The following is a 25,931-nucleotide window of genomic DNA, read 5'->3' as shown; positions in this document are numbered from 1 at the left end:
TGTTTTGTGGCGTCTGCGCAGGAGCGTCTTCGTTCCGACAGCTCGACCGTGCAGCTCGTTTCAGTTTCAGTTCCTTCTTATCTTCAAACAGCTGCACCACTTTCTCACAGAGCCGCCCAAACTTCAGCTGAAGCTGTTTGTGGGTTTTTCTTTGTGTCCCGACCAGTTTGGCGGTCTACCTGACCGTGCCCTCGTTTTCCAATTGGTTATCAAAGTTTGAACACGCCTGATGTCGCTGTATGTCCTGTTCCTGGTTTCTAAAGTTCAGCTGGATGTGTCGCAGGTCTGACAGATCTGTTGCTTCCTCACAGCTCAGGATCCAGTAAAGTCAGTGCAGCTCTGGATGAAATGTGCAGGAAGAAGCTCACTGACGATTAATACACAGACACTAATTACAATCAGACTAGTTACAGGTGTGCACACTCACCTGAACAGCCACTTGAACCTGTGTGTTAACCTGTGAGTTTAATCAGGCCAAACATTCAAAGGTCTGTAAACTGATCAGGATCTGTTATGACTTAAAAAGGACACAAACACTGTGTTGTAATAAGTGGCTTCATGTGTCGCTCAGTAACCGAATGTTTCTGCTCTCACACTCAGCTGACAGCTCAGAGTGCTGCTGTGTGCAGGCTTCCTCCTTGACGTCTGCCCCCTGCTGGTCAGTCGTCCGCCTGCAGCCGTCACAGTTACTGGTCGGTGATTCGTCGCAGCAGCGGCTGGTGTGTACGCCGAGGTTTCCTGGAGCTCTGAGCTGTTGACTAACAGACGATCAATGTCTCAAAGGTTGATGTGATGTTTCAGTGCTCTGCAGGACACTGACCTGAGTTCAGCTCAAACTACACACATCTGACGTCTGGCTGTCAGACTGCACTCGACTCTCTACCTGTTCAGGTAAGATTTCGGTAATTAATGTTGCTCCACGCTGAATGTGTCAGCGGGTTTCTTTCCTCTGCTCATCTGCATGAAAACCAGTTTTCCTTCTTCGTGTGTGTGTTTTTTCTCTGATCGTTCTGTCACAGAGACGCAAACATCTGAAGTCTGAGCTTGAAGAGACAAAAGAAAATTAAAGACATTTGATTTTATTTGGATTTAATGATGTGACAGTAAATTAATTTCCTTTTGTTAATTATGAATGTTTAGAGACGCTGACGTGTAAAATCTGCAGCTCAGTTTATTTTTTATTGTTAGTTTTTAAAAAGTATTATTCAAAAAACCTGTCTGTCTGTCTCTGTGTGTGTGTGTGTCTGTCTCTGTGTGTGTGTCTCTGTGTGTGTGTGTGTGTGTGTGTGTGTCTCTGTGTGTGTGTGTGTGTCTCTCTCTCTGTGTGTGTGTGTCTCTGTGTGTGTGTGTGTGTGTGTGTGTGTGTGTGTGTGTCTCTGTGTGTGTGTGTGTGTGTGTGTGTGTGTCTCTGTGTGTGTCTGTGTGTGTGTGTGTGTGTGTCTCTGTGTGTGTGTGTGTGTCTCTCTGTGTGTGTGTGTGTCTCTGTGTGTGTGTGTCTCTGTGTGTGTGTGTCTGTGTGTGTGTGTGTCTCTGTGTGTGTGTGTGTGTGTGTGTCTCTGTCTGTGTGTGTCTCTGTCTGTGTCTGTCTGTGTGTGTCTGTGTGTCTGTGTCTGTGTGTGTGTGTGTGGGAGGTTATTGATGTTTCCGGTTCAGATGTTGAAACTTCTCTCTGAATCTTGTGAAAAATCTCAGACTGATCAATAAATCTTGTGAGGTCACTTCCTCCCTGGATGTTGTGGTGAGACGATGAAACAGCTTCAGGACGAACAAACATGTTGCTGCTCTCTGTGAATGACGACATTAAACACTGAAATATAACGTTAGCGCTGACGTCCGATTGGCTGTCTGTTCAGAATGAGGGCTGCTGATTGGCTGTTGGTCCTGGCGGCCCTGCCGCTCGTCTCCTCCGTCCGTTCGGACATCTGCAGCGCCAAACCCAGAGACCTTCCCCTGGAGCCGCGTTGCATCTACCGCAGTCCCGATCCCGAAGGCCCCGAGGGTCCGACCCCAGAGCCAGAGCCGGTCCCCGAGTCCACCAATCCCAGAGTGTGGGAGCTGTCGAAGGCCAATAGTCGTTTTGCCCTGTCGCTGTACAAACAGCTGGCCCTGAGCAAGACCCCCGAGTCCAACATCTTCATGTCCCCCATCAGTGTCTCCACGGCGTTCGCTATGACGAAGCTGGGAGCCTGCAACCAGACGCTGCAGCAGATCATGAAGGTGAGACTTCAGTGAGGTTTTGAATGCGGGACCTTTACGTGTAACAGTACTTTCACAGTGTGCCGTTCAGGTACTGTCACTCATTAAAGTACCTGAACTCTTCCTCCAGCTCTGACAAACAGTAGACTCTGTGATCTCGTCCTCTTCGGCTGATGGAGATTTAAAACAAGTCTCCGTGTGTTTCTGTCTGCAGGTGTTTGAGTTCGACACCATCAAAGAGAAGACGTCGGACCAGGTCCACTTCTTCTTCGCCAAACTCAACTGTCGTCTGTACAGGAAGAAGGACGAGACCACCGAGCTGATCTCTGCTAACCGACTGTTCGGAGACAAATCTCTGATCTTCAACGAGACGTACCAGAACATCAGTGAGACGGTCTACGGAGCCAAACTGCTGCCACTCAACTTTAAGGTGATCAGAGTCCACTTCATCATGTGAACCACTCAGGGTTCATTTTTATACAATGACAATCAAGATTCAAGATTCAAGATTCAATCATTCAATCATTAAACCGATCAGATCAGCCTCAGGTATCTGACCAGACTAAGAACCCAGGTTCTGTTCTGCAGGAGAACCCGGAGAAGGCCAGGCTCACCATCAACAACTGGATCTCCAACAAGACGGAGAATCTGATCCAGGACACGCTGCCACCGGGGGTGCTGGATTCCAACACGATCCTCGTCCTCGTTAACACCATCTACTTCAAGGTACCTGATGTGGTACCTCGCACACGCTCCTCCTGTCAGACCTGCAGTAACGGAGGCTGGTGTTTGTGTTTCAGAGGTCCTTTTAACGATCCCGCTGGAGCTCTGACAGAGTGTCTGTGACTGTGGCAGAGTTTTAAAACCTGTCTAACAATGAGTCGACTGGATTTGTTGATAGACGAGCGAAGCGGACTGAGTCTGTTTCGGTCTGGTTCAGTTGGAGATAAAACCCTGCCGTGTCTGAGGTGTGGTGACCTTCTGCCTGTTGGTCTTTAGATTCTCGTTCGGGTTATTTTACACGTTTGTTAATCAGAACTGGAATCAGGACAGTTAGCATCATATAACAGGACTAAAAGGCTGCAGCCATGCTAGCAGCTCTGTGAGGCTGTACTTTGAAACAGTAGGGCTTTGAGCTAAATGCTAACATCAACATGCTAACACGCTAATGTTTCACAGTTTCTACAGTTTCAGTTGATTTCTGTTCTAATCCTGAAGTTTGATTTTGATGATTCAGCATCTGTCCACACATCCTGGGGTTCAGTATGGTTAGTGTGTTAGCATGCTAACATTAGCTAATCAGCACTCAGTACAATGTGCAGCTGAGCCTGACGGCAGTGTCATCAGGTCTGCAGGCACTTGAACCAACGTGTTGAACACACTGACATGTTGACCTGCTGAAGGCACCAGATGAACAGTCAGAGGTTCATCCTGAGGGGAACATGAACGTCTGAGCTATCATCTCACCTGAATGAAGTTTTCCTCTCTCCCTCCTCGGGGATTACCACCGTGTTCAAAGTGGGGAGGTGATGTTAGAAGATTAGTCACCTTTGTTTCAAAAAGTTGATGTGATAGTGAAACACTGACTCAAAATTAAAGTATATCGGTTTACTGCGGTGCTAAAGTTTGAAAAGAGTCTCTGGCAAAAGCTTTTACTGGAAGCAGCTTTGATTTATAGCCTAAAATGTCCAGAACGCAGGTCCAAAGGATCTGCGATATAAAGCAGGAGATTGTCTGCGTAGAAGGAGACACTGCTCGTCTCGGCGCTGCTCGTTTATACGAGCCTAAGTTTATCTGCAGGAGTTCAGGAGCTGCAGTCGAGCGCTGACGTTCCCTCATTTGGTCTCTCAGGGTCAGTGGAAGAACAAGTTCGACAAAGACAACGTGTACGTCTCAGACTTCCACGTCGGTGACCGCACGTGCTCCGTCAACATGATGTACCAGGAGACCAGGTTCAGGTACAGGTACTTCCCGGACGACCAGGTGCAGCTGCTGGAGATGCCGTACCGTGGAGATGACATCACCATGGTGATCATCCTGCCGAGCAGAGACAGCACGCTCAGTAAGGTAATCCTGCTTTCTCTTCTCATTTGAGACCCCATGTTCTCCGTCCTGCTCACCTTTAAAGGTGCTTCCTTTGTTTTTACCTTTCATGTCATCTCTGCACGTACTCATGTTGTCATTTAATCCATGAGGCTGTTAAACCAGGCTACAACTGCTAGTGCCCCCTACAGGCTGCAGAGTTCATGACAGCCACAATATGAACAAACAACATCCTGATGCATAACTGTTTTTTAAACCCATAACCGATAACTTTCAGCTCCTAAAGGCCGATAACACACACATACACCTAACATCATGACATCAATACCACGAACAAAACCAAAAACAGTTTTGACTCTTTAAATGAAGAGATATTTATTTTTCCAATGAAAAACTCTTGACAAGCCTCTCAAACATGTTCTTAACGCTATCAAACAAACCTGTTTAATATCTCACATCAGTTTAAATAAGGTGCATTACTGACTGATAGAAAACATAAAGGCCCCTTGAACTGATACAAATACATGAATCAGGATTAAAAACTGAAAAAGTGCATCCCAGAAGTTTACAGAAAATAAATATACAGAGAAAATGATGCACTGACACGAGTTTGATTCAAACGTTTCTATTAAACAAACTGAAGAAGGGCAGTCCATAGTAAGTCAAGCACCATCACGTCCATGATTAAATCTTCAATAACCTCAGCTCGTGGGTCATCTTTGGCAAATTTCTTGGACTTTTCGAAAGCCTCGCCGACGTGTGTCAGTCCCGGTGGCTTCTTTGCAGCTAGCTTGCTAACGTTAGCGTCTTTAGCAGGCCGGCCGTCCTCATACGCTTTCCAAACTCCGTCAAAGCGGTGGTTTCAGGTGACTGATCAGGTATTAAAGCTCGTGCCATTTCTCGCTCCTCGTGGAACTCACTCGGAACATTTGTTACGAATAACCAGCGAACTGTCTCCTTCAGAAACTTTGAAGAAGTCTGAACTCTGTTTTCATGAGCACGCTGTGCCGCATGCTGCATTCAAGGTGTAATGTACATTCCCTCATTCGGTAGTCGTTCTTTCGGCCTTTTTAAGTTCATGTTTCTATTCCTCATGTGTAACATGTGTAAAAATACTGCGAATATTAATACAAGTCAGTAACTAGCAAAATTATCACCGAGTTATCGAGTTGTTTTCTGGCATGAGGGGGTGTTCTTGATTTTTCCCAGTGAGAAAGAGTTTTTCTGATTATGCCAACGTCACATGAACGCAGCATTCACTGCAGGCCATTCGGGTCTCATAAGCTGCGTTTCCATTACAGTTGTTCGCAAAATAAAAGCGATATTTCTGAAATTTCGGCAAAGTTCGAATGCGACTTGCAGGTGTTTCCATTGAACAGTGTTTTGCGAACCAGCCGAAATTCTCGTAAGTTCTCAGACGTCCCGCGAGATGTGTGTGCGTGCTGTGCGTCGGTAAAACTTAACACAAAGCCCTATAATTAAAAAATTGTTATTACGCGAGGCTCCTCCGACGGCGTCGGCTCGCTCTCACAGCGTCAGCTCGCGTCGGCGGAGCAGCAGCAGAATACAGGACTGTGAATTACTGAAGTGTCCTTTGAACATATTTTCTATCAGCAGTTATGTGTAAATATTAAAGTTAATGGCGTGCACGCGTGTCTCCCTCATAGCTGAGGTGCACACACTCATCACAAGTTCATCTCACGATTAATGAAAACGGAAAGATTAGATTTAACAAAGTGACACAGGACGAGATCACAGCTGTCAGATTGTCTTTAACAGATCAGCTGATCAGCATGACAGCTGGAACAGCTGGAGCGTTTTTGTCTGCTACTTATTGAGATCCAGAAAACAATAATTAAACAATTATAATTCAACACAAAATACACGACAAAATAGACAACGTTATATCTGACTGCATGCGGCCGGCCCGAAACGGGGGGTTTCCATTACACTTTTACGATACACCTAAATATCGACACGTCTGAAAAACCACCTCATGAGAGCGTCAAAATGTTTTTGCGATATTTGAGAGGATTTTCAAAATTTAGGTGTTTCCATTACCGTTTTTTTATTGAGATATTTAGGATTTGTGCATTTCTAGGGACAATGGAAACGCAGCTACTGTGGGAGCGAGGCACTGCCGTGCTGACAAAAATATATACGTTATCGGGGCTGTTCGTCACGATATCCGACTTATCACAATGACGTCATAATTTCCTGTCCGTGCACCCCTACATCCTGGTGATTTATCCTGTGTGTGTGTGCAGGTGGAGGAGAGTCTGGACCTGAGGAAACTGACTGGCTGGCTGGATGAAATGAAGGAAACCACCGTCTCCGTCCACATCCCTCGCTTCAGGGTGGAGGACAGTTTCAGCCTGAAGGAGAAGCTGCAGGCCATGGGACTGACCGACCTGTTCAGCTCGGAGAAGGCCAGTCTTCCAGGTGAGGGGACACACCTGGAGGATCAGACGTTAGATAATGACCCAGAAGGTTTATCAGCTGTCCACATGAGATCTTTGTACGCAGTTTGAAATCACTGAATTAAAACTCTGCGATCTCGAGATCATCAGTGTTTACCTGAGGGACTCATGATCTCGGTCCAGGATGCAGATCAGGGGACTGTGTGTTGTTGGGTACAGATCGTCCAGGTGATGTGGAATTCAACTAGGTGGTTCGTATTATCAGAAGGCGTGGGACGTTCAGTAGCTCAGATTAGCGTGGGATGTTTGGAAACTAAAGTAGAGGCGGGGCATTGTGGAACTGAAATGTGTCCCGTTTGGTCTGCTGGAAGACAACCGATGCAGAATCTGGGACATCTCATGACGTCACAGCAAAGAGCAGAGGGGATTTTATTTGTTTGACACCTGTATGAGGTGACAGGTGATGTTGAACTGCAGGAGTTCAAGGACCCCAAACATAGATCGGCTTCATATATTCTTGAGCATCACGACTGATACTCTGTGACTGGTGGAGTCTGATCCTGGTTCACCTGCTCAGAACAGATCTGATGGTGTTTGAACCTTCACATTTCAGTTCCTCTGATCGAGTTTCATGAGCTGAAATCTTCAGTGTCTCAGTGATAAATAAAGTCTGTGTGTGTTTCAGGGATGCTGGAGGACGGCAGCGATGGTCTCCACATCTCGGATGCCTTCCATAAAGCCTTCCTGGAGGTCAGTCACATGCTGCTCACTGATTGGCTGTAAAGTGTTGAAGGATGTTGTACATTATATTTCTGTTCTGCTGCAGTCAGTCAGACTCCTTCACTCTTTTCATTGATGCTGATTTCCAGCAGCCGTACACGTGATGTACTTTAGTTTTTTGTAGTTTTATTTCCCATGTTGAAGGTTTCACCTGCTGTTTTAACATATTTGAATAAAAATCTCTCCAAAATGTTTTTGTTGACCTAAAAGCCAAATTAAATTGAAATGATTCTTACGTCTAAATTTGACCACAAATACTGGAATAAATTTAGAAATCTGCGCTATTTGTTTCTGTAAAAAGTCTGTATAATTTCTCAGTAAGCACAGAGGACCTGATGTTAGCGTCCTCGGTAATCCAGGATCACAGGAGACTGGATGTCAGGATCCTGAATGCACCTGTTCTGTGGTCTGCAGGTGAACGAGGAGGGCAGCGAGGCGGCGGCCGCCACCGCCGTGGTGGCGATCGGACGCTCCATCAACTTAAACAGGGAGGTTTTCCTGGCCGACAGACCGTTCCTGCTGCTAATCAGAGAGTCGACCATCAACGCGCTGCTGTTCACCGCTCGAGTGGCGAACCCCTGCAGCCAATAGGAACTGACTGCTTTCATATCAGTTAAAAATCAGCAAAATGCTAGAAAATAAACCAAAACTTTTTCTTTTGAACGACCCAGAAGACTTTTATGACATAAAAACACTCAGTAGGCCCTTTTTCTTCTGGTATGCCTCCACACTCTGCAGATGGAGCCAACAGTTTAATTTACAGCATAAAACCCTTCAAAGTTCAGTTCTGCTGGAGATGGAGGCATCTGTGGCTCCTGGATGCTAATGATATCGTTAGCATCCACCACTGAGCTTACGAACAACTATCCAGAGACGTCATTAATGAGTGTCTACATTTCACGTCTACAGTTCAATTAATTTAGCAGATAAACATCATCTTTGGTCAAATTTGCATTTATACATGAGGACAGACAACCACAGGCCATCAGCTGTTGATCTGCTGTTAGCTAACACCAGCTAACCGTTGATCTGGTGTTGGCTAATGTCAGTATATTAACTGTTGATCCGATGTTGGCTAACAACAGCATGTTAATCGTTGATCCGCTGTTAGCTAGCGACAGTATTTTAACCGTTGATCTGCTGTTAGCTAACAACAGCATGTTAATCGTTGATCCGCTGTAAGCTAACGACAGTATTTTAACTGTTGATCCACTGTTAGCTAACAGTATATTAACTGTTGATCCGCTGTCAGCTAACGACAGTATTTTAACTGTTGATCCACTGTTAGCTAACAGTATATTAACTGTTGATCCGCTGTTAGCTAACGACGGCATATTAACCGTTGATCTGCTGTTAGCTAACAACAGCATGTTAATCGTTGATCCGCTGTTAGCTAACGACAGTATATTAACTGTTGATCCGCTGTTAGCTAACGACAGCATATGAACTGTTGATCTGCTGTTAGCTAACTGCAGCATATGAACTGTTGAGCCGCTGTTAGCTAACCGCAGCATATGAACTGTTTAGCCGCTGTTAGCCAACATCAGCATTTTAATTGTCTATCCACAGTTAGCTAACGACAGCATATTAACTGTCGATCCGCTGTTAGCTAACTGCAGTGTATTACCTGTCGATCTCCATCCATCCATCCATTACTTTCGTGAACTGTTTCAGCGTCTCCGCCTGCTGACTAACCTCACGGCCTTGAGCGTGCCGCTGTGAATTGTGGGTAATTGAGGGCTAAAGAAAGAGGCGACTCGGTGCTGCTCGACACTTAAAGTGCTTTATTTCCTCTGAAGGAGATGCGACCTGCGAGTGATCTAGTGGTCATATGGTGAAAGAAGCTTCTTCACATTTTCTTAACAACCTTTGGCCTCACCCCCTCCCCTGTCCCCTCCCCCCTCCACCAACATGTTTTAGAACAGAGACATGCAACAAAAAGATCTTCACATAAACCTCTCAGGTTCTTCCACTACAGAACTTTAAGTACCTCCTCTTAAAAAATGTACAGTATTAAAAGTTAATTTACTAAACTTTTCTCTGACTCATTTTCTGCTTCGATATATTAGGATATACTTTGAGGAATCAACAGTAAAGAGTAATCTCATGAAGTGAATATATCTAAATGATTCGATTCATAATTAGGCATGTTGTGGTCAAGGTTACTGGATATTCATATTTAAACATTTGAGTCACACAGTAAGAAGTCAAAAAAATAGAAAGCCAGAAGTTTCAGGCTGAAGCTGAAGACCAGCGTTTGCTCAGAGAGGATCTGGAGCCTGGACTGACCCCGAGACCATGAAGACCAGAGGGTGGTGATGAAGATGATAATAATGATGATGATGAGGTTGGGCTGTTTTCACAGTTTGAAGATGAAACTGAAGAAGCGTTGAAGAGGAAAAGTCGGATTCTGAGCCGTGGCTGACTGACCTCCACTGCGCCGTCTTTCAAACGCATTTAAACTTTATTCAAAACAACTTTTTAAATTCTAAACTTTAAAGTCTTGAAACACGTCGGCGTGAACGTTCATCTGATTAATCTGAAGCTGAACTTTAAGAAAGCTGTTTTCAAACTGAACGAGGTTTTCAGATTCTCTGCAGAGAAATTAGATTTTCCTGTCGTTCATGAAAAGTTTCTGGTCTGATCAGACGGATCAATATCTACGTCTCAGCTTTCTGTTTGCTGAAATGAGTCTTTGGTTGGAAAGGTTCAGAGTTCAGACTCCTTCCTGTAGAGTCAGTCCTGAACGCAGCTCTGATCCGACTCTCCTAGTTTTGTCCTTGAACCGGATCGGACCAGACCGGCTGATCTGGAAGCAGCTCTCTCTTAACTTTAACTGACTTGAAATGATTTGCCGTCCATTAAAGACAAGAAGACGGACGCCTCAGCGCAGAGAGGACGAGAGCCGGTCTGGACCAGTCGAGACTGGTTTAGTGACATTCAGGTATTAGTGGACAAAGTTAACTTGCAGTTTGTTGCATAATCGATCAGCAGCCAGGAGTTTCAGTCTGTTTCTGAGCCGGCGACACGGCGACGGTTCAGGTTTAACCAGTTCAAATAAAAAGTGTCTCGATGTTCATCTCTTTAGTTTTTCACTTCGTCAGTTAACGAAACAAAGTCCAGAAAATGTTTCTTTTTTCAGCTCAACAGTGATCCACGAGGCAGCTGGAAGTCTGCAGACCGAGTCCAGAATCTGTGACCAGAGACCTCCGACAGAAAACGATCATGTCAGTCATCTGAGTGCGATCAGCTGTTTCCTCTTTAAACTGACATAAAGTCAGTCCTAAACTTAAACCAGGGCAGGAGTTTAAATTTAAAACGTGACTGACGTGACTTATGAGGTTTTAATGGTACCACTAGAAGATCAATAGTTTGAAATGAGTGGACTTGAGGATGTTACACACACACACACACACACACACACACACACACTGGACCCACCCAGTCCTTCTGAGACCACCTCCCATCTGGACCAGGTCTGACTGGTTCAGACGCTTTTAGATTGAGTCTAAATATGAAAGAATGATGAAGCCCTTCAGACATTAACAAATAATTAATCAATGAATCTGATCAGCGGCCATAGGAGTATTTCTACTTCACCCCCCCTGAAAGTCTCTGACCCCCGGCCCTTCAACATCACACCTGGCTGCAGGTGACATGAGGAGCAGCACGGGCTGGAGACCTTCACCAACTGGTGTTCAGGTCCTCAGTAAAAGTCCAGGATTCAGATCCACTGCCGGAAACTGAATCTTCATAGTTCTGGTCTGATCGGTGTTTAATCGGGCAGCAGGTCCCCCCCCCTGTCCGCCATGTTTCTACAGATGGACAGACAGCGTGACCATGGAGACGAGCTCTGGACGTCCGGCAGACGTTCAGTTGCCTCGTGGAGCAGAAACACGGCAGTTTCTCATTTCACACGTTTTCAACCTGGAGGTGAAAATCTGCAGAACAAACTCTGAATGAGCTTTTTCTGGAAACGTTTCTGTCGATCTTTCGGTCCGACGTGTTTATTACCTCGATGTGCCGACAGATATTAGAATGTGTGAGCAGGTGATGAAGATAAAGGACGAGGTGAAGGTGAAGATCGACACCTGCAGCCAATCACGAACCAGCCCTCATCTGTGGCCGTGGTGCGTTAGCAAGAGGTCTTGTAGTTGTCACTATTACTGATTTTTTTCATATTACCCAGCCCTGTTCTGTGTTTTTGTTGCCCTCTGCAGTGACTCGCAGGATTTCTTACCTGCTGCTAAGTTTATTTACAGGTGAGTTATTTTCAGCGGCGTGTAGCTCGCACTGAGGTTTAGCCGTTAGCGTTCTGCTACGTAGGGAAAGGTAAACGTCTGATTCACTGAATAAAGAAAGAGTCTGTATACCTGATAGTTCCTGGTTTAGCCTGAAGAGTGAGTGCAGCGGCGGCGGCAGGATCTGGGAGCAGAAGTCGAGTCCCGCCAGCCGAGTGAGGACCGAACCGCCGGCTTCACTTGCATAAAAAAAATCAACCGTCCACTGAGAATCTGATTCACAGCTCTGTAGAAAAACAGTAACAGCCCATCCGTGTGCTCCCCGCCTACATCTGAAGTGAACTCCTAGCTTACTGACATTATTCATATGCAAAACACATCTTAGTAGTTTAAATATGTTTGTGTGATAATATGTGCAGCTCATCATTGTTCTGCTTTTAGAAAAAGTTCGCTTTTGATCCCGTCTCTTTCTGATAAGTGCTCGAGTTGTTTTGGAGGGCCAACGTGGCCACGTTGTCTTTCCTTTGGTTGCCAGGTGGTCCGACGTGTTCCCGCCCTTCAGCGGGTGAACTTTGACCTCTGGAGGGTTGTTTTTTAGTCCAACTCCACGGCCTGGCTACTACATCCATCTGGTCTGACGGTCCGGCTCCTCGTCCTGTCGCTACCCGATCAGAACCGTGTGATGCAAAGACGCGTTACCTCCACTGCACATGTGCAGAAGAACGATGTCCATCATGTCCAAACTGTTCTCTGACCGACAGAGCTACAGCCTGCTAACGTTAGCCAGAGAGCTCCAGTCAACATATCAGCATCAGACCTAGGCTACTAGTTTCCACAGGCTTCCAATGTTTTTCATGCTAAGCTAGGCTACACAGAGAGAGATTAAACTGAAGTCAGTGTGAAACGAAAAAGTTTCAGCATCTGTCCTCAGAACGCTGCAGTTCTTGAAGTCTGCACACTGAACCAGAGACATCAGGCTAACATTAGCCAGCTAGCTGCTACACACTAGGAGGTCTGTGGTGGGGAAGAAATTTCAACTGGACGCAATGAGGAAGCTAACATCAGTTAGCTTGTTAACTGGTTGTTGTTTGGTTCATGCTGGTCAGATAAGGAACATGAATGAACTCGTTAATCTGAGCATCAGCTGCAGACTGTCAGTTCTGACGGTCTGTGGTTCGTTACTGACTGCAGTAACAGACGGCTTCTAGTTCAGTTCATCTGATGTCGCTCCTACATCATCATTAATGTTGCTGCAGGACCATCAAGTCCACATTGGACCAGGTCCTGGTGGCTGAACGGGTCAAGAACAGGACCAACACCTGGAGACGGGGGTTCGTGTCCCGTGTTGAACTTCTTGTTCTGTTATTGACTTACTTCACGTCTTATTTTCAGTTTTCTGTCTGAGTTTGCTTTAAAAACGACTTTCTCAACATTAACGTATCAGAAAAACTAGTTTCTCACATCTGCATGTTTTTCTGGTCTTCACGTCACAAAGCTTTGACATGAAACACTGTGATTGGTCAGTTTCTCTGATCATGATGCTGCAGAACAACAGACACCTCAGATGGACCGCAAAGGTCGGAGGTTCGACCCAGACAGAAGGGTCAAACCGTAAAAACAGAAATCAACTAGCTTGTATGCTAATGTTACTGTGACCTGTCTCCATGGCGACGAGGACACGGACTTGTTAGCCATCTTTCCCTGTTTGTTCTCCCTGATTGAAGCTGCCGTTTGTTTTGACTCCACAGCATGAAGCAGATGTAACGCGTCGTTAACGGCAACACGAGTTACTGATCGAGTCGCGACACAAGTCCTCGTCGTCCTCCGACACGAAGCTTCTGTCGTCCGTCGCACACATTGTCAGAGCAAAAAGGTGTCGAAGAAAAACAAAGAAGTCATGCTTGTTATAAAAATATCTGAGAAGACTGACGGAGCTCTCTGAGTGGGTGTGTCAGAGCGCCCCCCGGTGGTGCTGTGCTGTGCGGTGCAGCAGCTGTATTGCGTAGTGATGAGAGGTAACTGAGCGGTGTAGCTTATCTGAGTCTGGACTCGGTCCAGTTTTCCTGCTGTGAGTCTGTTCAGTCGTCAGGTGCCAGATGGTTCAACCATAATCTAAAAATTTCTGTTCATTTTACAGCCAAATTAAAAAAGTCCAGTGTGAGCAGAGTTCTGTTCCTGCACCAGCCTGGAGATCCACAAACAGATCGGTTTATTCCCACATCTTTCAAACGCATCACGTGGTAATTTTCCTCGGCTTGTGTGACAGGTGAAGAGGCGTCAGAGGTGCTGTAAGGCCGCCCTGACAGTGAAGCACCTGTTCACACACCTGAGCTGGTTCTGTTCGCTCAGCGGAGCCTGTGTTTAGATTAACTCGTGCAGATGATCAGAGATCAGTTTCAGATCAGAAACAAACTTCACACGTTGTGAAACGAGCTGGCAGCGTTTCCTGATGCTCTTCTTCTGTGGAGTTCAGATTAAAAACTGCTGCTCGGCTTCTGACGGAGACGCTTCGTACTCACGAGTCGTCACTTGACAGACAGACATTAACAATCTGATGTCTGTTTTTTTACACTTTATAGATCAAATGATGAATCTATTTATCAACGGACTCCCCGGCAGATTAATCAATATTGAAACTAATGAGCCATGAAGGTGACTCCTGACAAACAAATCAGGAATGGCAGCTCATAATCTGTACGTGAGGATGAAGACCAGGATGTGAAGATGAGCAGCGCGACACCTTCGTCCGTGCTAAAAAGGTCGTCCTCTAAACTTTATGCAAACTTCTTCTCACGTCAGCAGAGAAGAAGACGAGGAACTCTGATCACACTGGACCTGAACTGTCCAACTTTTCTCATTGAACCTTTTTGTGCAACTAAATCTTTTCGTGCCACTTTGGCACTGAAGAGCGCGGATTACTTCATGAACCTCGCCGCTCCGGATTGTCTCAAGGCAAATACGAAGGATCTGAACTGTTAACTGGCACTGAGTAGTTTGGCAAAGTTTCCACCAGACAGACTGCCGTGACGCTGCATTGTGAACCTGTAATACCTGTAATATAAAAGTAGAAATCTGTAACATAAAGTAGACGGAGGCAAACGAGGACCACTGCATCGTGTGGTGTATGAGGTTGTTGGAGTGTGTGGCGTTTCTTCATTTTAGCTTAATCTGTTCCGTTTGGTTAGTGAAGGTAGATGCGGTTTAAAGCGAAAAAATCTCAGTTCAGACTCAGAGTCCGTCACTTGAGCAGGTTCAGTCCTGTTGGCTTCAGGTGCAACAGTATCAGACGGACCTCCACGTCCGTCACCCCCACCCCAACCTCCACCCTACCTGTCCCTTCTCAGGGTCAGTCGGGCCCCGTGGTGGAGACCGAGGCCTGGGGACCCTCGCTGTACTGACCTCCGCCGCCGCCGCCGCCCCCGGCCTCTGGCTCCTCCTGGCTGGGGGAGGCCTCGTCGCTCGGCCCTCCCCTGGACGTGACGGAGGCGGTGGTGGTCTCTGGGGAGGCGCTGTGGGCCTCCTGGGGGGCGCAGCCCGGGTGGTTTTTGCGGAAGTGCTGGTTGAGGATGGCCTGGAAGGGGAAGCTCTTGCCGCAGACGTGGCAGTGGAAGGGCTTGTTGCCGGTGTGCTTGCGGATGTGGTACTCCAGCTGGTCCTTGCGGGTGTACTTCTTCCCGCAGATGCGGCAGACAAACGGCGTGATGCCCATGTGCAGGCGCATGTGGCGGTCCAGGCTGCCTTTCTGGTTGAAGGACTTGCAGCAGTAGATGCAGGTGAGCCGGGGGTTGTAGCGGAACCAGCGGTCTCCTACCTGCTCCCTCAGGTAGTCCTCATAGCCACCCATATCAAAAGCTGCGTGCTCCTCCCCCTGACAGGCAGAACCACACGTTAATACAGACCAGGACCAGAACCAGAACAGACCTATCAAACTGGATTTTTAATCTGGATGAACAAACTGCTGTGGTTTAGGTCCAGACCTGGAGTTTTAGAGGTTACAGAGGTAAAACAACAAACAACAGCCGGACTACCCCGGCTGGACTGTCTCTACTTTTACAGAACAGCTGGATGTGGTTTGGTTTTCGGTACCTGAGAACTGGGTTGTCGCAGCTCGTCCGCCCTGCTGGGAGACTCGCTCTTCGCTCTCTGACGTTCTGCCAGGACGACGACGCTGCCGGTGGGACTGAACCTGCCACACAAACACACATTAGCACACATATGCGTACGGTTTAGCGGTACAGCACAACATCGCTGTGACTCACCTGTCGGTCTCACTGAAGCTGGAGGACGGTTGGGCACTCCGGCCCCCCAGGGCTCCCACCGGCCCGGTCACCAACGTGCTGCGTCCCGACGTGTCGATCATCACCGTGGTACCCTCCTCCACCGGCCCCCCCTCCTCCTGGTTCTCTCCTGCTCCAATCCACTCCTCCATCCTCTCCGTCTTGATCCTCACTCGGTCCAGACCGCTGCCCTCCTCAGCACTGCCGGTCCTCTCCGGCTCGCTGCTCGTCTCCACATACCACTGACCGGCCCGGTTGATGCGAAGGATTGGTTCTTTGTTGGCCCTGCTGGTGGCGGCCCCAGACCCCTCCAGCCCGCTGTGCTCCACCGTTGGCGGCGGGCTGAGGGGCTCCTCGGCGGGGCTGACTGCTTCACACGCCTCTGTGCCCCCCCGTGGGCCAAGGAGCCGCAGGCCGCCATGGTGGCCGCCTCCTCGCACCACAGCCTCCAGGGTCCTGTTGCTCCTGGAGCCCCGTGCCTCCTCCGTGGGCTCCTCATCCATGTCAGCCAGGCTGATCTTCAGGTGGATGCCCTCCAGGATCTGGGTGCAGCGGTCAATGATGTGCTGCATCTGCAGGAAGCTGGCGGCCGTCAGGTAGCTGATGATGTCGGCGAGCTGCAGGCAGAGGCGGCCGGTGTAGCAGAAGGACAGCAGCTGCTCAAACACCGTCGGGTTGCGGATCACCGTCAGCGACACGGTGCTCATCTGGCTCAGGGACATGTGGTCCCGGAAATATGGCGAGCTAGCGGCAAGGACCACCTTGTGTGCCCGGAAGCTCTGGCCCTGCACGTTGACCACGATGTCGCAGAGACGGCCCTGAACGCGCAGCTGGTTCAGGTGAGACAGAACTGAGTTACTGAAGTCCGGGATGTCCAGCTGGATGCTGCCGGAGCGCTCCATGCTGCAGCCTGCAGGGACACTGCAAAACCAGGACCAGATCAGAACCAGGACTATTACAACCACAGTGAGTGACTTGCAATCAAAGCTGTTCTCCATCACAGACAAAATACCTGCAGTGACATCACTAATTGGGGGCGTGACCAGAGGAAACACCTGCTGGACGGTGATTCAGATCAGCTCACTGCTCATTTTATTAATGTTCTGTTAAGTTTTGTAAAAATCAAACATCAAAACATCAAGAACAGCTGAAACACTTTAATCTTGTGATGTAATTTCCTCTAGTTTAAATCTTAACGAACAGAACAGCTGGAAGAATCCGGTGCCGTCCGCTGCAGCGCAGTGAACTTGTTCACACGATGATTCTTCCTCTGAAGCTGCTCTGACAGTTTCATCTGATCACTGTTTGACTGTGTCTGAACACAATAAACACATTTTACACTCATGTCCTGACGTCTGAACGCTGCCGTGTGGTGAAAAGGACACAGTCAGCATTCTGGATCAATGTGGACCTTTGAAGACCAGACTCTGCTTTTACCTCAGAGAGCACTGATGACATGATCGATCAGCTGGTGGATACTGCAGTGATTGACAGCCATCAATCATTCCTCACACATTTCGGTCTCATTAACGCCATTTGAGGACAAATTGTGTAAATAAAAATTCTCACAGAACAGAAGAAATGTGGTTAAAACTGCTGATGATGATGTTTGTGGTTAATTAAAGTTTTTGTCTGAAATGTTGCAGGTCTGACGCACAGTGTGGTGGTCCTGGATCAGGACTAGTACTAAACCTGCTCAGGAGTCCAGCAGCTGTGTCAGGGGGTCTGTTGACTGTCACTTTAAAGATTCACAGGTTCTCTTCTCACCTGCCTGATGTGACACCTTGTCTCTCTAACTCAAATGAAGGACTGAAGCACCAGTTCTGACACTCGGGTATGAACACCTCTGAGATCTGCACCTGTATGACTATGACTGGATCAGAGGCGCTGTTAGACCGGAATCAGAGTCTGTGATGCTCTGACCTGTACACTGAACTCACCTGTGGGTCACGTGACACTGTCACCTGGTTCAAACTGGTGGATAAAGACACCAACCTGGAGGCACCAGAGTTGGTAAAAGCATCACAGAATCTGACAGGTTTCCAGTCTGACAGCAGGACCCAGACCCGAATCAAGTCCAGATCAGGGCACAGATCCACACAAGTGCAGGTCTGTCTCAGTGGAGCAGGTAGGGCTCCAGGTGTGCTGCCGGACTCTCACCTGAAGGGGGCACAGGGAGAGATCGCGTCTGGTTTCGGGGTGCGGTGCAGTCGAGGCTTCGGTCCTGCAGCTAGCTGAGCATCGTTAGCGGGTCGAGAGATGACGGCAGCTCGGCTCGGCTCGGCACGGCTCGGCCCGGCAGGCTGCAGCTCCACCCGCCGCTCCTCCGGGCTCCGCAGCTCCAGCGGCGGTCGTGGCGGGTTCAAGGCCGGAGAACAGCAGCTGAGCTCGGCCTCCGGTCCGTCAGCAACCGCTCTGCCGCCATTCCGCTGGAAGTCAGACTCGGTTCAGGTTCGGTTCGGTGTCGGCGGACCGCCGCTGCTTCTCATCTTCCTTTTTCACGGCAGAAGGGCCGAAGCTGCAGGAAGGAAGGAGGGAAGGAAGAAAACCGCGGGGCGTGCCGGGAAATGTAGTCCAGGTCCTCGAGCGGTGCTGGCTTAACGGCCGTGTGAAGGACTCCACCTCCCGGCATGCATCTGGGAGGAGAGAGGTCATCACGGCACTTGGAGTTTGGCAAAGTGGCAAACACACGCGCGCACGCACGCGCGCACAGTGTTTCAGCTGTGGCTCAGATCTAAAAGTATCAGGACGAAAATCAAGAATAAGTAAAAGTAGAAAAGTATTCACGTCAAAGTATTTTGTACCTAAAATACCGGAAGTGATGCATTCAGTGTTCATCACTTCGATGCTGCAGCTGATCCTTTTAATGACTTCATGTACTGCTGAATACTTCAATGTGTAACAATACACCATCATTAATAAGTTTATTCTGTTTTCATAATCTCAACCTATAAAGTAACTAAAGTTACAAATGTAGTGGAGTAAAAAGTTCGATATTTGCCTCTGAGATGTGGAGGAGTATAAAGTAGGCCTAGCAGAAATACTCAAGTAAAGTACAAGTACCACCAAATTACACTAGAGTACAGTGTTTTAGTAAATGTACTTAGTTACATTCCACCAGGATCCTGTTCAGGATCTGTTGGAGCTGGTTGAGCTTCATTTGAACTAATGATTCTTTTCATTCTGGATCAATCAGCTGATTATTTCCTCCATTAATCGATCGATCGATCGGTTTGGAAACATTGTGAAAATAGTGAGAAATGTGGTGACGATGAGGCCAAAGTGACGCCTTCACAGTGTTTGTTTAGTCCGAAGCTCCACATTATTACAAACACATTCAGATCATTCAGAGGAAAAGCAGCAGATCAAACATCAACAATCACTGAAACATCATCAATAGATGATCATTAGTTATCTGCCACTCGACTTATTGATCATTAATTGATTCATCGTAAAGCTGTCAGATAAATGTAGTGGAGTAAAAACTGAATATTTCCCTCTGAGATGTGGTGGAGCAGAAGTGGAAAAAATAAAGCACAAGTACCTCACATGTGTTTTTAAGTACAGTAATTGAGTAAATGTACTTTTGTTAAGTGAGAGGTTCAGCGTGCGTATTCTGAGGCACCAGACTCTGCAGGAGAAATCAGCGATTTAAGGAAGTGTGAGATGGAAATGAGAGGAACGACTGCAGACTGAAGACGAGCGTCAACCAGCAGGAGAGTTCACACACACACACACACACACACACACACACACACACACACTTCCTCTCACTAACAGATCAGTGTGTGTATTGTAAACTTTAATTAGCTGAATTAATTTGTGGATTCCAAAGTTCTCTTGAGTTTATTTGTCAAATAAAGACGTTTGAGTTGAGTTTAGAAATCTTCAGACAGTTTCAACCTGTTTTATTTCTTTAAGGTCTCTGAACTCTGATACTTTCATTTTAGGATCTAAAAGCCTCTTAGATAATTGTTTGCACGGAAAAACAGCTTCTTGAAATTTAATTGTAATTTCATTTCACAACTGAAAATATCAAAATAATATTTTGTACCCAAAAAGTTCCTCAAACATTTATTTTCAACATTTAAAGCCACTAAAAACCTCCTGAAAGAATGAACTGAGACTGGACCTGCAGTGAAAAGCTTCTGAGTTGATTTCAGAGCTGAAGTAAAAAGATTTTTAGAGTTTACAGAATATTTATTCATACAGACTCTTCAGATGTTTCACCTGAGGGTTTGACCTTTAACCTTTTAGACCTGCAGAGTTTCTGTCATGTGATTCTCTTCTGCTCATTAAACTCTGACGTTCCTCTCTTAATCAGTGATGCTGTTAATCAGACCTGCGATCAGCTGACCTGAATCCAAACTGCAGGTTGAAGCTTTGATCATCTGCTGAAATCAGTAATCATCCCATCGTTGTCTCCAAATGTTACTTTCTTTTATTGGCTCTGAAGACACATCATCATGTGATCATCATGTGATCATCATGTGATCAGTCTTTGTTTTTATGTTCATTAAAAGTTCACTTTAACAAATCGTTGACTGATGGCCGATCTGGACCTGAATCCCTGAACAGCTCTTTGCTCTTTCATTTAAAGGACGTGATTGGACGAAGCCTCCAAACATGTGATCAAACCTCTGAGGAACATTTACGAGCCGTAAATTTTAACATCTCTCAGTTTTTATTGGAACTTAATGTCAAATCATTTTCATCTGTTCATGAAACTTTCTTTTGTTATCAAATCAGCAACTGATGATCCACTGATCACTTATCAATGAAGCCATTGACACTCTAATGACACACCTGAATCATCAGCGTTCAACCTGAAAACTCTGAAACGTTCATTTCCAAACAGCCTCAAAACTCAGTTTGATCACTTTAAATCTTCTTCAAGAGTTCATACAAACATTTAATCATCTTGATCTGAACTCGAACGACTGAAAACTCTTTGAAAGGATCGTTTCTGTCACGTTTTTCTTTTCTGCTCATTAAACTCTGAAGAACTTTCTGTTGTTCAATAATCAATCAGTGAGCGATCAGTTATCAATGACGCCCTCCACACTTTGTTAGTGCTGTATACATTAAAAACTCAGAGGGATTGAGACTCGGATCACTGATGATGTAATCAGAGGTCATGTGATCAGTCCACATCCCTTCAGCTCTTCACACTTTTCATTAGTGAAAGCTGTGATTGGCTGCTAACGAGCCTCATCAATCTGCAGTTTGACCCTGATTACCTCCTGATCTCTCATCAATAATCAAACAGCCTCATTTTCTGTGTTTCAGCTTCAGTTTGTCTGATGGGTTTATTCTTCATTCATGGATCATTAAAGGATCTTTAACATGTTTCATTCAGGGCAGTAATCTGTTTTTAATGAGAAAGGATCCCTTAAAGGGATCAACTGTCAACTGATGATGCAAAATGTAACAAATCACTTCAGAAAGTAAAACAGAATTAAGTTTGAGTCAAAAACTGGAAACCAAACTCAAGATCTGAACTTTACATCTTTAACTTCATCTTTAAATGCTCCGACGTCCTGAGACTAAAATCTGATTCATCTTAAATATGAACATGATTACTGATTCCTTTAAACCCTCTTAACTTTAAACTACTAATTTTAATTTCATATCTTAAGAGCCTCTTAAATTTTAAAAAGCCTTAAGAAGCTCCTCAAACTAAGATTTCATTCATTAAACGAATCACCTCCGTTAACGAGAAAACTGAACGTCTCAATAAAACAGAAAAATGAAAGATAAGAATGAAAACAGTTCAACATGAAGAGTTTTCTTACGGCAGAAAGCAAAAAAATATAAAACACTTCACATGAAAAGATATTAAAGCTGAAACAAGAAGAGGATTCAAGTCCTCCTGTGTGATCCGGATCAGACCAGCAGGGGGCGCAACAGGACCGGAGTCACACACACTTCTTTCTCTTTGAATGAAATCAGGTCATGAATCATGAATCTTTTCTTTGGAACATTTCATCAGATGTTTCTTAAAAAAGATCATAAATGATCAAAACAGACTGAAGGTGATGAATCTTCATCATCATCTTCATCTTCATCTTCTTCAGAGTCTAACAATAACACTAAAAACTCCTGAAAGAGACATCAGAGGAACTGTAAAACCACTTAAACTGCTTTCAAAGACCAGATAAACCATTTCCTGCAGGTCCCTGATCATGGGGAGATATCCAGACCTGAACCACATCCAGACTCCCTTAATCTTCATCACTGTATTAATATCTTATTTTAACAAGGTGCAGCCAAGTCAAAAACCCTTAAAGTTCAGTTTAAGCTCTTAAACGCCCGGTGTTACGATGAGGGTTTAAAAGCTGACATGACTGATTTGAGATCAGTGTCTTTGGAGTGAAGGTCTGCGTGTCGGCTGCTTCAGGCTGCTGATGAATCAGGACAGTCTGAGTCCAGAAACTCCAGAAAAGGTCCCTTAAAAACTGATACTAAACCATGAAACTGTGCAAAATCTCCCCGAAGCGCCTTCATTTGTTAATGAAGCCTACAAAACCCTGAAACCCTGAAGACCCCCAGCCCCTCCACCACAAGGACCCCCGCTGCATGTGGCCCAGTTCGGGGAACCGGTTAGGCAGACTCAGGCCTGTTCCAACATGTCCTGCTGGTTTCACTGTTGCAGTGTCGCCGCGGGGCCGCTGGGGGGCGTCTGAGACCTGGTTTTACTCTGCAGGGTCTGATGGGGGGGGTGAACGTGTGCGTGACAGAAACATGTGGCGTGAACACGGAACATGAGGGAAGTGCAGTATTCAAATAAAGATTTACATCCATGAATATGAGTTTTACTGCTTTGGTCCAGAGTTCTGGTCTGCACCGCTCAGACCAGGATCAGGCTGGGCCGGGAAACGGATCTTTGTGGGCCGGACGGAAGCATCCAGAAGCAGCACGAGCTGAAGCTGCAGCTCAGCGTCCAACTGTCTGCAAGAACAAACAAAACTACATGTGAAAGAAAAGAGAAGCACGCTGTCACCTGCCCCCCCCCGCGTGTTTCCCATCTTTTATTTTTAACCTCCTCTTGCACAACGTGCAGCTTCCGTCGTGCTGTTTCCTGGGCTCGTGCTCTGACACGGGGATGATCACCTGCTTTATTTCTGCAAGAACCAGACTCTGTTTAAAAAACACATCATTTAAGTGTCTGTTTGTGGCTCTTTCTGTCCGGGAGGGAGGGGGCTGCAGAGCCGGGAGGGACGGGGCTGCAGAGCCGGGTGGGAGCTCTCTGCAGGCCGGCTGTGATTCCGCAGACCCCCGCTGCTGTCCCCGTGCAGCAGGAACAGATCTTGGGATCACGGAGGAGGCGCAGGGAGGCAGATCTGGAAATTCCTCCACTCAGAAAGAAACTCAGAAAACTCCCAGCAAACAAACTGAGAGGGAGGGGGGAAGAGAGCGGGGGATTCTCCGAAACCACCACGTGGGATCGCCAGCGTCGACTGCGAGCTCAGCCAATGGGCGCAGAGTATGGGGGTTCTATTGATAGCTGCGGCCAATCAGGCACCGAGCGGCCGGGCGGGGTGACTGCGGCCGCGGACGGGGGGTATAAATACCGGAGCTGTGAAGGGAAACAGCAGACGTCTCTTCTCTCAGACTCACATCACGGACTTAACTCAGAACCTGTGAACTTGTCTATCGGACTCTGGAAGGATCTTTGGACCGATCCGGATTACCGCTGGTTGGGACTTTGTTCCGGGACGTTCAGGGGACAGCAGCCTCTCTGCGCTGTGGATTTTTCTTATTATCCTGGATCTTGTGGATTATTTTACTGACTTCAACATGACTCTTGAGGAGGTCGTTGGATCCAACAGCACCGAGAAAAAGTAAGTTCCTGATGCGTTGCGGTTGTGAATGATGCGTAATGACGCACGGGGGGGTCAGATATTTGTGGGACTGTGCTGTCAGGCTGGGTCGCGGAGCTGCAGCCGCGCTCTGCTCTGCGGGTTTCGGCCCCTCTCTAACCGCCTCTGTGTCTCTGCAGGATGGAGACGGTGAGTCAGGCTCTGGAGGAGCTGCTGGTCGCGGCTCAGCGGCAGGACTGTCTCACGGTGGGGGTCTACGAGTCCGCCAAGCTCATGAATGTGTGAGTATTTACTTTCCACCGTTTTTATCATAAATGTCAGTTTATCATAAATTGTGATATGAAGCTGAGGAGGCGCTGACACTAACCCGCCCCCCCTCCTGCTCCTGCAGAGACCCGGACAGCGTGGTCCTGTGCGTCCTCGCCACCGATGAGGAGGATGAAGACGACATCGCGCTGCAGATCCACTTCACGCTGCTGCAGGCTTTCTGCTGCGACAACGACATCAACATCCTGCGGGTGTCCGGCATGAGGCGGCTGGCTCAGCTGCTGGGGGAGGACACCGAGGACAGCAACGGCAACGAGCCGCGGGACCTGCACTGCATCCTGGTCACTGTAAGTCCCCCCCCCCCCCCCCTTCTGCTGTAATGTAATGAAAGATGTGGAGAGTTCATCAGAGGAAACTGCACAGACCAGCAGAGTCTGACCGACCCCCCCCCCCCCCGCTTCTCTTACAGAATCCTCCGGTGCAGCCGCTGCAGAGTCAGGCCCTGCAGGACATCAGCAGCTTCTGTGAGGAGAGCCGCTGCAGGAACCAGTGGGTCCCCTGTCTGGACCTGCAGGACCGCTGAGCCGAGCCGGATCCATCCAAACCGAACCAGTCCGCTGAGGAGCGGTGAGAAAGAGTCCAAACAGCCGCCCCCTGCTGAGGAGGAATAACGGCGTTTGAGGAAAGACAGGGACCGGACACACCGGAGCCTTCCTGCTGCCTGATTGGCTGATTGATTTGACCGGGGGCGCGTGAGATGCCGGGACCGGGACCGGACGGGTTTTGAAAGCCGGACACGGACTCCCGTTAGAGGAGGGAGGACTGTGGAGCAGTATTCAGGTCCGGGAGCTGCAGAGAGGGGAGAGGTTAATGAAATGTCACGTGACTGACCGACAGCCGCTGGGTGTCACGTGACTGACCTGGTGAATGAATGAACTGAAGTTGCACGTGAAGCTTCGGACCACCTGAGCTGCAGCTGCTCACACATGAACTGAGGTGACGTTTCAGGACGGGTGACGTCATGTGTTATAATTTCTTGTTGTTAGTGACGAAATATAAACACTGAGGTGACAGCTGATTATTTAAAGGAGCAGAGTAATATATGTGAATCCACCTGTTGATTCTGTCTGATCAATAAATTATTGAAGGAGAAATTATTGATTCCTGAGTGTTTCATCCAGGTGTGTGTGTGTGTGTGAGAGAGAAAATCAAGTGTTTTTTTTTCTGGTGTTAAATTTTACTTAAATGTTGTGTCTCAGAAAAACTCTAAATGGCCAAAAGTTTGTGGACAGACCCCCAACATGCTGTTCCTTTGGATGTAACCTGTGATGAAGCCGACATGTCGGCCGGCGCCGCAGACTGTGGGCCGTCCACGCCGTCTCCACCGTGTGTGGATATTTAAAAAACACAATTTCAACCTAATTCATCCTGGTTTTATTCTTTTTAGCTGAAGATCGCCGCACTGAGACAAAACTCTGGCACCAGATAAAGCTCAGTTAGGTTTTGTGTTTGTGAAATGACGTTTTGTGGACGCTGCAGGACGCTGTCCACATGCTGTGGACACCTCCTTTTGGTGTTTCTGCTGGTTTGGGTCTTATTCGTTCCAGAGAATTTCATCTCTGTAGCGTAAAATTATGTTTTAGACCAGTAGTTCCCAAACATGTTGGGCTTCTGACCCCCATCTCACACTTGGAGTACCACAGGGACCAGGTCTTGGTCCATCACTATTCTCCTTCTTCATGCTACGCCGTGTGAAATATTTCAGATCAGTTGAAGTCAGTGACCGTTTTAATGCAGGTGATTCAGGTGATAATATTCTGCATCATGAGCAAACTGCAGGTCGTCCTGTGTGACTTGAAAAACTGCAGAACTTCCCTCAGATAA

General features: G+C 47.2%; 3 protein-coding genes across 3 annotated transcripts; 2 read left to right on the top strand and 1 right to left on the bottom strand.

Annotated features, from left to right (window-relative positions):
- Positions 1-708: 708 nt before the first annotated feature.
- Positions 709-8,594, top strand: serpinc1 (serpin peptidase inhibitor, clade C (antithrombin), member 1). Its single transcript, XM_041935813.1, has 8 exons — positions 709-891; positions 1,854-2,217; positions 2,411-2,626; positions 2,785-2,922; positions 4,048-4,263; positions 6,507-6,681; positions 7,345-7,409; positions 7,854-8,594. Exons 2-8 carry the CDS (start codon positions 1,855-1,857, stop codon positions 8,028-8,030), a joined length of 1,350 nt encoding a protein of 449 aa, XP_041791747.1. The 5' UTR covers positions 709-891; position 1,854; the 3' UTR covers positions 8,031-8,594.
- A 750-nt stretch (positions 8,595-9,344) lies between these two features.
- zbtb37 (zinc finger and BTB domain containing 37) lies at positions 9,345-18,473 on the bottom strand. Its single transcript, XM_041935949.1, has 4 exons — positions 18,118-18,473; positions 15,940-16,878; positions 15,767-15,866; positions 9,345-15,548 (listed from the first exon to the last, which is right to left on the bottom strand). The coding sequence occupies exons 2-4, from the start codon at positions 16,857-16,859 to the stop codon at positions 15,027-15,029; spliced, it is 1,542 nt and encodes a 513-aa protein (XP_041791883.1). The 5' UTR covers positions 16,860-16,878; positions 18,118-18,473; the 3' UTR covers positions 9,345-15,026.
- A 5,072-nt stretch (positions 18,474-23,545) lies between these two features.
- LOC121605209 (growth arrest and DNA damage-inducible protein GADD45 beta-like) lies at positions 23,546-25,193 on the top strand. The gene is made up of 4 exons (XM_041935032.1): positions 23,546-23,801; positions 23,960-24,061; positions 24,172-24,394; positions 24,517-25,193. The coding sequence occupies exons 1-4, from the start codon at positions 23,758-23,760 to the stop codon at positions 24,628-24,630; spliced, it is 483 nt and encodes a 160-aa protein (XP_041790966.1). The 5' UTR covers positions 23,546-23,757; the 3' UTR covers positions 24,631-25,193.
- The last annotated feature ends 738 nt before the right edge of the window (positions 25,194-25,931 follow it).

The sequence above is a fragment of the Chelmon rostratus genome, chromosome 4 (genome assembly GCF_017976325.1).
Source record: "Chelmon rostratus isolate fCheRos1 chromosome 4, fCheRos1.pri, whole genome shotgun sequence".
NCBI lineage: Eukaryota > Metazoa > Chordata > Actinopteri > Chaetodontiformes > Chaetodontidae > Chelmon > Chelmon rostratus.
This window is presented reverse-complemented; position numbering and strand designations above follow the sequence as displayed.

What these genes read in the sequence shown, in the direction of transcription:
- serpinc1 (XM_041935813.1), top strand. Translation starts at nt 1,855, where the DNA reads ATGAGGGCTGCTGATTGGCTGTTGGTCCTGGCGGCCCTGCCGCTCGTC. An exon ending in GAGACAGCACGCTCAGTAAG is followed by an intron (nt 4,264 to 6,506) that starts GTAATCCTGCTT and finishes GTGTGTGTGCAG; the next exon opens with GTGGAGGAGAGTCTGGACCT. An exon ending in TCCATAAAGCCTTCCTGGAG is followed by an intron (nt 7,410 to 7,853) that starts GTCAGTCACATG and finishes TGTGGTCTGCAG; the next exon opens with GTGAACGAGGAGGGCAGCGA.
- zbtb37 (XM_041935949.1), bottom strand. Translation starts at nt 16,859, where the DNA reads ATGGAGCGCTCCGGCAGCATCCAGCTGGACATCCCGGACTTCAGTAAC. An exon ending in AGCTTCAGTGAGACCGACAG is followed by an intron (nt 15,867 to 15,939) that starts GTGAGTCACAGC and finishes TTTGTGTGGCAG; the next exon opens with GTTCAGTCCCACCGGCAGCG. An exon ending in TGCGACAACCCAGTTCTCAG is followed by an intron (nt 15,549 to 15,766) that starts GTACCGAAAACC and finishes TCTGCCTGTCAG; the next exon opens with GGGGAGGAGCACGCAGCTTT.
- LOC121605209 (XM_041935032.1), top strand. Translation starts at nt 23,758, where the DNA reads ATGACTCTTGAGGAGGTCGTTGGATCCAACAGCACCGAGAAAAA. An exon ending in TCCGCCAAGCTCATGAATGT is followed by an intron (nt 24,062 to 24,171) that starts GTGAGTATTTAC and finishes CTGCTCCTGCAG; the next exon opens with AGACCCGGACAGCGTGGTCC. An exon ending in TGCACTGCATCCTGGTCACT is followed by an intron (nt 24,395 to 24,516) that starts GTAAGTCCCCCC and finishes CTTCTCTTACAG; the next exon opens with AATCCTCCGGTGCAGCCGCT.